This window comes from Priapulus caudatus, unplaced genomic scaffold (assembly GCF_000485595.1).
Source record: "Priapulus caudatus unplaced genomic scaffold, Priapulus_caudatus-5.0.1 Scaffold572, whole genome shotgun sequence".
In the NCBI taxonomy this organism is placed as follows: domain Eukaryota; kingdom Metazoa; phylum Priapulida; class Priapulimorpha; order Priapulimorphida; family Priapulidae; genus Priapulus; species Priapulus caudatus.
The window spans coordinates 125,097-135,550 of record NW_014577633.1 but is presented as its reverse complement, the minus strand read 5'-3'; the positions used below and the strand labels follow the sequence as shown (position 1 = coordinate 135,550).

Below are 10,454 nucleotides of genomic sequence, written 5' to 3'. Positions count from 1 at the left end.
TTTATTGTTTTGTTGTTTGAGAGAGATCAAACTATATAAGGCTCTATTATTCACCGAGTCACTATGTGGATTTTTTCTACTCGTCAAAATTTCTTATTGAGTTGAGTCTCGTGTGAACTAATAATCCATGCCAGTCGCTTATGATAGCTTTTATCGCAAACCTGTCATCCTCTCACGTTGACTCACCGATGAATCGTGTCTTTACCTCTCGCCATCAGCGACCCCTGGCTAAACGCTCACGTATCACAACTGCTGACTATTTCTTATCAAGCAAGCAAACATCTTTACGTTTACGACTAAAAAATCAGCTGTCAATGATTCTGCTTACAGAGTGTGGCGATTATGTGCGCGATCGCTTATGCTTTCTTTAAACGCACCATGCGTGGATATCCGTGTGGTGCGTGTCGTGCGTGTGTGTAGGCGTGTCGCTGCGTACGTGCGTGGATTGCTATGACTTACTATCTCTCCCTCACTTTTTCTCCCATAACTGGCTATCTCTATCTGCGTCTCTACTTCCTCCCTCTCTCCATACCTCTAGTCTCTAATTTTTATGTTCCTTCTCTTCCTCCTCTCTCCTTATACCTGCTATCTCCTTATCTTTATTGCCTCTTTTTCACCCCCTCTGCTCGTACCTCTATCTCCGTTCTTACGTCTCTCTTCCCTCCCTCTCTCCCATACTCTATCTCTATCTATGTCTCTCTTCTTCCTATCTCCCATACCTCCATCTCCATTCTACGTCTCTTATTTCCTCCCTCTCTTCAAAAACCGTCTATCTCTATTCTACGTCTTTCTTCCTCCCTCTCTCCCATTCCTTGGTCATCCTCCATCCTACTCGTCTTCTTTCCTGCCCTATTCTCCCATACCTCTATTTCCATTCTTACGTCTCTCTTCTCCCTGCTCTCCCATCCTCTATCACCATCTTACGTCTCCTTCTTCCTCCCTCTCTCTTACCTCTTATCTCTCCCATCTATATATTGTGTTTCTCCTACTCCCTCTCTTCCCCATACCTTCTAATTCCCGATCCACATCTCGTCTTCCTCCCTCTCTCCCAGTAGCTCTATCTCCATCTAAGTCTCTTCTTCCTCCGCTCTTCCCCATTACCTCTTATCTCTATCTACAGTCTTCTTTCTCCCCTCCTCTCCCCATATCTCTTATTTCCATTACGTCTCTTCCTCCCTTTCTCCCGATAACTCTATCTCCATCTACTTCTCTTTCTCCCTCTCTCGACATACTCTATTCTCGTATCTTACGTTCTTTCTGCCTCCTTCTCCCCCTACCCCTATTTTCATTTACGTCTCTCTTCCTCTCGCTCTCCCCTCTAACCTCGCTTTCCTCCCTCCTCCCTATGTCTTCTCTTTACTCTCTTTCCCACTGCCCTTCCCTCCGCTACATTCTTCTTCCTCCTCAGCCTTCTCCTAGCTCGCTCCCCTCCACTTTCTCTCACCCTATTTCTCGCCTCTCTCTCGCTCGCCCATCTCTCTCTTTCTTTCTTTTCTCTTCATCCATATCGTCTCTTGCGTCTTTCTTCTTCTTGATCTTACTCTCTGCATTTTGTCTTTTCTCTGGTCTGTCTGTCTTCTTCTCCCTCATCGCCTCTCTCTCTCTCTTCTGCTCTTCTCGCTCTCGACTGCGCTGCTCTCCTGCTCTTTCTTCTCTCTCTCTCTCCTCTCTATATTATTATATATTATATGTGCTCTCTCTCGCGCCCTCTCCCTATCTCCTTTCTTTGCTAGTCTTAACTCTTTCTTTACTTATTGTTTCTCTCTATCTGCTTCTCCCTCTCTCTATCTCTTTCCTTTCCTACTTGCTTCCTTTTCTCTCTTCTTCCTTTCTCTCTCTCTGGCGCTCTCTCTCTCTCTCTCTCTCTCTCTCTCTCATTCTCTGAATAATCCCGCCCCTTAATGGCGCTTACTGCTCGTATACTACTTCATACTATATTTGAAGCGGTAGCTCCATATATTCAACGTACAGTCAGCTACATTGTGTCGGTTTCTCTATTGACTTACTCGATCAACATTTTTATGGAGTTGAGTTGCTGTGGTTGAACTAATAAATCCAGTCCATCACTTATGAATAGCATCTTATTCGCACCTGTCATTTTCACGTTGACTCTACCCCATCATGAATCGCGTGTCTACCGTCCGCCATCATGCGACCCCGCGCTTCTCGGTCACTGTACCCACTCAACTGCTTGACCCAGTTTCTTGAACTTAAGAAGCATAACTCTCCTCATATCACGTTGTTGCCACGTATGTCCTTTAGAAATAATCTCAGGCTCGCCATAGCAGTGCACCTGCCTGCGGTATCTAGATCACGCCGGTGGCTCCGTCATATGCCGCTGTTCCGTTCCACCGCTATGGTTTCCTCTTTAACGACGGCACGTGCACTGACTGACGTGTACCTCCGCGCGACGCGAATTGTTAGGAGTTTGGCGATGATGCCCTGTGCGCGTAATTACTGTGCGCCTATCTGGGCTTGGCTATCTATTGTCTACCTCCCGTTCTCTCTATCCACACATGCGCGTGTGATGTATGACGGCTGCATTAGCGTGCGTGTGGCGTGCGCTCTGCGTGTATCGGTTCGCTCTGCAATCCTGCCTGTCTTCGCGGTGACGACTGTCCTCTGTGCATTGCTCGGCTGGGCGTGGCCGTGCGTGCACTATTTCACTACTTGGTCTGGCATCTCTCATCGTAGTCTGGGCTCTCTCCTGCGCGCTAGCGTGCGTCGATTCCCTTACATGCGTTTCTGGGGCTTCATAGTCTGTTCAATTGTGATGTTTTCGCCTCGTGTGCCGTGCGCGCCGGAGGTGCAATTGTGATTCTATGTGCGCCGTAGTTCGCCGTGGCGTGCAGTGATTCTTGATGTCCTGCAGTGTCTGCGACTTCCTGGCATCGTTGTACTACTGCGTGTATCTCACCGCTTGTTTCATATTCCATGCAATCTTAGTGAAAGTCGCGAGATAGATATAATAAGGATGATCGCCTATCTTCGGCATCATAGGATCATATATTGCCATGACATCATCCCATACTTATCAGCAGTGGTCACGTTCTCGATCTTCTTTATCAACCTGACCCGTTACGCTTTACTTATACGATATAATCTATGCGTATTTCAGTCTCGGTTCGACCAGTGCCGACTGTAGCAAGGTCTTGCCAAAAAATAATAGAGTATATTTCTTTTCTTAGATGCTCTGTGGCTCTCTGATCCTAAAAAAGAAGTGACATTTGGAGACATTGTTTGTTTTCACAACTTGTGGCGTTTCTGAGCCGTAATGAACTCCCGTTATCACTCATGCGACGCTCGTATGTGTACGAAGGCGGACGGCCGCCATTTTGTAGGTATTTTTTGCTGCGTCGCAGGCGGTGAAGATGCTTACCAGTAAAGTCAAAGCAATCACTAATCTTCAAGTGCATTAACGTACACATTACACATAGTTATGAGGTAACAGCACTTAACTACGCTATACTATAGTTGTTCCCATTTGCGATATTTCTCGGAGTAGAGTGCACGTCACGATCGTTATGACACTCTGGTACTTTACGTCGATACGTTTGAACCAGAAAACCCAGAAAGAAGAACCACGAGAAGAGCGAGAGAGAGTTGGAGGAGAATAGAGCAGAAGAGAAGGAGAGGAGATCGGAAGGGAGAGAAGAGGAGAGACGAGAGGAGAGGAAAGATAGAAGAGAGGAGCGGAGAAGGAAAGAGACGAGAAAAGAAGAGAGAAGAGACCAGTCGAGAGAACACTGCGTATGTATATGCTTAAAATCTTCATTTTTATTTCTCATGTTCGATAAAGGAATGTTAGTGGTTTTGCGCAATGCGTGCTTTGTGCCTGTGCGCGTTCGTTTGCGTGTGTCTTCGAAGGCGTTGTGCACGAGCGCGCGCGTATGCGCGTGCGTGTGTGTGTGTGTGTTGTGTGTGTGTGTGTGTGTGTGTGTGAATGTGTTATGTGTGTGTGCGTGGTGGTGCTGTGCCATGCGCTGCTGACCGATATACCTGTGTGTGTTGGTAGTGTCGTGTGTATGCTATATGGTCCTGGGATTAATGTCTCACCCTCCACGCACTCTCTCACTTAATTTCTCCATGTCGCTTCATTTTCTAAGTATTAAATTCGTCTTGTGTTGTGTCGTCTCTGATGTGTACTTGTGTGCTTCCAGGAGTGTCTTCGTTACTGCACATCTGTGTATCCTCGTCTCGCATTGTTGTTGCCGTGCGTGTCGTGCGCTGGCTCTCCCTGTAGTCTGTCCCATCTTTGGTACAGCTCATTCTACTGTTTGACCTTGCGCTGCTCTAGTCACACAGTCCGGTTGTTTTGTGTTTGTGTTTGCGGACACGCGCCTGTTGTTGTCGTGCCGCCGTCTTCGTGTCTCGCATAGAGTGCGTTTCTGTCGTGGGTGTTGAGAGATGTTTGCTGTAGCGTGGCGTCCGCGTCTCTTCTGCATATATAGCCTCCTTAGTTTTCCCCTATCTGGCTGTGTCTTGTGCCAGCTCGGGCCGCGATGAATCGCGGCTGCGCCGCGACGGCCATGTGTGTGGTAGTGTGTGTTTGTTGTGTGTAGGTGATTGTTGTGTGGTGTGTGCTGTGTGTGCATGTGTAGTGTGCTGTTTGCTGTGTGTGCCTGTGTGTGTGTACGTGTGTGTGTGTGTGCCGTGTGTGTGTGTGTTTGTGTGTGGCTGTGTGTTGTGTGTGTGTGTGGTGCGTGTGTGTGTTATGCGCGCGCGTGCGCGCGTGCCGGTGCGTGCATGCGTTGGTGTGCCTGAGTGTGTTTGTGTGTTTGCAGTGCGTTTTGTGTGTATGTGTATACTATATATATATATATATATATATATTATATATATATATATATATATATAGTATTTATCGCCCGGTGATTATAGGAATCCTGCTGCGCGCTGATTGGTCGAGGACCTAGGTGAATATATTTCGATAATCACTCTAGGGTTTTCATGTTATTTTTGCGCAATAAAATGGCGGCTAGGGAGTGTTGTTAAACGTTACGGAAGGCGAAATTGACAAATTTTAAAGAAAATGCGGGTGTCCAAAGGTACCGAAAGATGTCGACAAAAATTTTAGAGTTAAACTATTTAAAGGCTAGGGTAGTTAAATTCAAGCTTATTTGGTTATTGGTTTTTTGTTTACTCTGATTTCCAACAGATGGCAGGCACTATCTAACTTTAGAAATTGAAACATGGGACAGTCTATATTACCCCAGCTAGTCGTACTCAACTTTAAAAGATACAATTCTTTACCGTTGATTCGAACGTAAATTAGGAGGTCGTGAGACTCAGGGTAAATTCGGGGTGCTAAATTTGTGTTCAACAAGGTTTGTTTTACCGGTTTTTCCTAACAGTACATCGGTTGAGTTTGTTCGGGCAAAACTTTTGCCGAGATGCCAACAATTTTATTACCACAAAATGAGTTGCCGACACTTGTTTACATCTAATTTTACGAAACATATTGTTAACATGAGTGGTTTCAGGCCACTTAGTTCTTTTGTATATTATTTTAGTCTACTCGGGTCAATGATACTTAAAACAGTTATTTGTGTCGTGCATGTTGTGTTGTCGGCTGTGTGTACTGTGCCTGTGTAGTTGCGTGCATGTGTGGGTGCTGGTGCCTCTGTTTCGGACTGTGATGTGTGTGTGTGCGCCGTCGTGTGTGTGTGTGCTGGTTGTGTGTGTGTATGTATGCGTGTGTGTGATGGTGTGTGTGTGTGGTTGTGTGTTGGTCGTGTGTGTGTGCCTGTACGATTGTGTGCGTGCGTGCTTGCGCTGCGTGCTGTTGCGTGCGTGCGTCTGTGTGTGGTGTTGGCGTCTTTGTGTTGCATGCGTATTTGTGCGTGTGTGTGTATGTGTGCCCATCGTATTTGTGTGTGTGTGTGTGTTGTGGTGGTGTGTCGTGTGTGTGTATGTGTGTGTGCGTGCGTGCTTGCTCTGTGTGTGCATGCGTAGTTTCGTGCGTGTTTTTTGTGCATTGGTGTGTGTTGTGCGCGCGGTCGTCTTCGAAGTCGTGTGCGTGATTTCGCTCTGCGGCTCGCGTGTCAGTCGTGTATCGAAGAATGCCTCGAGCTGGGCTATCGTTATTGTCTGTCTCCGCGGCGTTAGACTGCGCTTCCGTCTTTCATGTGGCGCGCGCTCGCGCCGTGGGTGTCTGTGTCGTGCTGGTCGCGTTATTTCGCGCTGCGTTCTGTGGTGTACGTGCCCGCGTGCTCTTCGAAGGGTGTTGCGTTTGTGCGCTGCGGTGTGATATAATATATATATATATATACATGTTGTGTGTGTGTGTGTGTGTGTGTGGTGTGTGTGTGTGTTGTGTGTGTGCGTATGTGTGTGAATGTGCATGTGGGCGTACGTTTGTGGTGATTGTGTATGTGTATGGTATGTATGTGTGCAGTGTCAGCGCGTGCGGTGCGCTGCGCCTGTGTTTTTGCGTGTTCTGCGGTGTGCGCGCGTGTTTTGTTGCGTTCGTGAGCGCAAGCGTTTGTGCGCGCGGCGTGGCTCGAGAGGGTGTGTGGTTGTATGTGTATGCGATGTGCGTTGCGCGTTTGTGTGTGTGTGTGTGCGTGCTGTGCGTGTGCGTGGCGTCGCGTGCGTTGGCGTGCGTGCGTGCGTTGCTGCGTGTTTTGTGTGGGGCGTCGTGTGCGCGCGTGTTTGTTGCGCGTGTTGTTGCGAAGCGTTTGTTGCGCGCGTGGTGTGTTGAGTGTGTGTGCGTGCGTGGTGGCGTGTGGTGTGCGTGTCGTGTGATGTGTGCGCTCGCGTGTCTGTGCGTCCGCGTGTGTGTGCGGGGCGCATGATGGCGCCCGCTGTGCGCGCGTGTTCGTGTGTTTTGTGTCGTGCGCGCCGTGTTTGTGTCGTGTGTCGGGGTGCCGTCGTGCGCGGAGGGTTTTGTGAGTCGCGGTGTTGTGCGTATTGGTGTGCGCGTGTGTGTGTGTTGGTGTGTGTGTGTGTGTTGTGTGTGTGTCTAGTGTGTCCTGTGTGGCCTTGTGTCTGTTTGTGTTGCATGCCGTGCGTGCGTCGGCCCGGCGGCGGCGGACACGTTACTAACCAACGACGAGAGATCGCTTCGGGACAACGGCGGCGCACGGCTTCCAAGACTCCCTCGATCTGGCGCGGTCTTCGAAAGCTCTCCGCTATCCGTCGCTAACCCGGTGTGTGAGTGCGTCGCGCGTTTGTGAGTGCTGTGCGTGCGCGTGTGCGTGCGTGTGTGTGATACATATTGTATTGTCTCTGTGCACATAGGCCTGCGTTTGCGATAAGATTTCTGACGGCATTTAAAAGCATTTTGAGACGATAGAGAGTAAACAAGTGAGAGTAGAAGTTTCGGTACTAAGGACAAACGTTGTGTTTATTTGATATTAATTTATTATTAAAATGGCGCGAGTGCCTGTTGTATGCAGCCGCCGTGACTGAATCAACACGCTGCTACACTGTTTACTCTTAAATGTATACGGTTGTATATTAATGTTGGCGAAAAGAAATCTACTCATCGTAAATAGTCAACGAAAGCGAATGTGAGAATAGAAATAAATGATGCTTTTATGCACCGATAGTAGAGAAGTAGCTACGCTGAGATGTGTGATTTTTTAAATATTTTTAGACAGCGCCAAACGGCAGCAGACGATTCAGCAGACGTCGGCAGTGACGCACTAGAAGCGCCCCACGTAAGATTAGTTTTTACCAAAATATTAATTTAATGCATCCAATCGTAAATTTTTTCGATTAAAATTACATTTATGTATGTACCTGTATATTATTTAAAAATTTATATATATATATAGCAGAGTGCACGTAACTTCGTAACTTCGCAGCTTATAAGACCTTCCGTTGCCTTATACGCACCCAAAAGTTTAGAAATTTAAAGAAAAAAATTGGAAAATTTCCCGGAATCTGTGTTATGTAGGTAATATAGTTTCGGTTCGGTTCGTGCTGCGGTGAGCTTGAAGGCAACGTCACTCTTGTCTCTGCCTCTCGTGCGATGTAATACGTTGATGGTAACAGATGAGATGATTTATGCCACTCAGAGATCGACTAATGCAGACTAGTGTAGTACTGCCTGAGAAACTAAAACTTCCTAAGTCTTTGTAAAACGTTGTAAGAACTTCCTCTCTGACGTTCTGCATGGTATTTTATACTACCCCAAAGAAATCAGCCCCTCCCCATGCCTGACCCATTGGTCAGACACTTGATTTCTTCTGTTCGTTGATTCGTTAACTAAATTATTTCGACATGGTACACTATGGCGTAGATTATGGTGCACTGTACTGTGCTGCAATGATGGCGACTAGTGAAATTCTACTGAACTAAAAGGTATCTATTTCTTTGGGGGAATGCCCTTGCAAAGCCCCATATATAGAATGGGACTACGTGAGAAGCTTCTAGCACATGTGTTCAACACGCACGCTTGCCGTGTATTTATAGTTCTGCGTGCAGCCAGTCGTACTAACATTATGTAATGATCTGCGGTCAATGCTCGCGGCTAATGATACGTTCTATTTCTAATTTCAGTCCTACCCGCTTGCCAATGCCGCAATATTATTTAATAATGCGCTCGCGGTAGCGCAAACATCTATACATGTGTCACCAGTAACTTCTCAAACTAAACTCTACTTTCTACCTTCTAATAACTCTACATTACATTAACACTGTTATCGCGCGTAGGCGATTACCTGCATGTCTACCTACACTGTTGAAAATCATTTGCTTAGAAGAAAAAAGTCGGCGAAATAGGAAATAAATTATGATATAAAGAATAATAGGCTGCATTTAGGCTCTACGATCTATGCTTACTCATATTATGTATCTTGGGAGTGAACAAAAATTAATCTTGAAAAACAATGAATAAATCTGGATTTTTAAACGGCACAGTCTTAAAATATAAACGAAAACTTAATAAATAATAAGTAAAACAAAAAAACAAAAATGATGCTTCATTCTGGATTTCAGATATTGTTTTCCTAGTAAGGAAAAACGTTTCAGCAGTGTACGTCTATATAGTGCGAATATATGTGCGCATGAATAGGCTGAGCCTGGGTGTGAGTTTTACCTTCACTAGTATTCCATCGTCGCGTCGACGGTTAAGAGCCAGGTCGACGTCCGCCAGCACGCTACAATGACTCGGCTTCTGAAACAGTCTAACACAGGGCGCCATATTGTTAAGTTAGACAGATTAAATAGACTCAGGTATGCCCTATAAAAATCAATTCCATGTAATATTATACTATGGAATATTGCGATAAGATCTTTAAAAGAAAACGATATTACCTGAGGTGGTAACCGAGTGTCAAGGTAGGTAATTGAAATTGAGTTTACTGTGCCTAGTGTAGGAAAATCTTAAAGGACCTTTTTCATATAACTCACGTATGAACAATTAGTTTTAAAAACAAAGTTGTGTGCAATAACATCTGAAGGTTATACCGTTTATTTGGAATCAAAATAATAATCTGAATGAAACACTTCAGGGTTCCTCAAATGTAATGGTTTGTATAGTGTCAAAATGGCTGCATGGTCTTATAAAATTCAATCGTCTGTGATATATCTTATGGGTCAAAGAAGTGTGATGCCCTGTGTGCATGGACTGTTTGCACCACCCTTTATTAAGCTCTATATTCAGTGCATAAGAAATCCAGTGCTTAAATACATTAGCAGGAAAATCATTGTGCCAATGCGTAAACGAGAACACAAATAAATTAGCCGTTCATACTTGATTGTCTTGGCGAGACGTTCACATGCCGGAAACCAAATATGCGATGTGATCCTTATGTGGGAGGCAATCAGCGCAATGCAGACAAGCAGCTCGATCACCACCGTGAGTCTGTCCACCGGCTCGAGACCGTCAGCTCGCACCGCGGCCCAATTCCAGTCCAGGTAGCCGGGCATGATCTCCTTCATGAAGCAGCCGTTCTGCTGGTTTGCTACGTGGCTGAGGATGACGAGTAGACCGAAGCAGGTGGGCAGTGCGAGCACGAGCGGCGTCGCGAAGCTGTAGCGCTGGATCAGCAGCTTGCAGGCGTACTTGCCCGCCATGAAGCACATCCAGGCGCTGAACGCGCCGATCAGAAACACGTTGATCGCGTCGTGGTCATCGGTCAGTTTCTGCGCCAAAGTGCCGTTATTAAAGATCACCACGTACGGCTCTGGATTGGCGATGTTGGCATGGAACAGCGATTGCACGGGAACGACATCCATCGTCAACAACACCATCAACGCCATCAGCAGCAGCATCTTCCACATTGTGACGAACACGTAGATCTTGGGCCGCAGTTTCCTGACCTCTTCCTTAATGTTCGCCCAGGAGGCGATGCACTCGTGAGAAGATTTCTCACTGATGTAATTCTCCCAGTAAGACAGCGAGATGCATAGCGTGGCAAGTGGAATCATCCAGATGTCGTATCTTGCCAACTCAGTCTGTGCAGGCTGCAACATTACATTGTTTACTAGAGCAGAACTGTGTA

At 46.4% G+C, this 10,454-nt stretch overlaps 1 protein-coding gene across 1 annotated transcript in view; it reads right to left on the bottom strand.

Annotated features, from left to right (window-relative positions):
* LOC106811765 overlaps positions 1-10,454 on the bottom strand; it is a 17,056-nt gene that overhangs the window by 2,191 nt on the left and 4,411 nt on the right. The window contains exons 2-3 of the mRNA XM_014815484.1: positions 9,704-10,416; positions 9,047-9,134 (exon numbers count right to left, since the gene is read on the bottom strand). Coding sequence (XP_014670970.1) covers positions 9,047-9,134; positions 9,704-10,416 — 801 coding nt within the window. The remainder of the gene's footprint in view (positions 1-9,046; positions 9,135-9,703; positions 10,417-10,454) is intronic.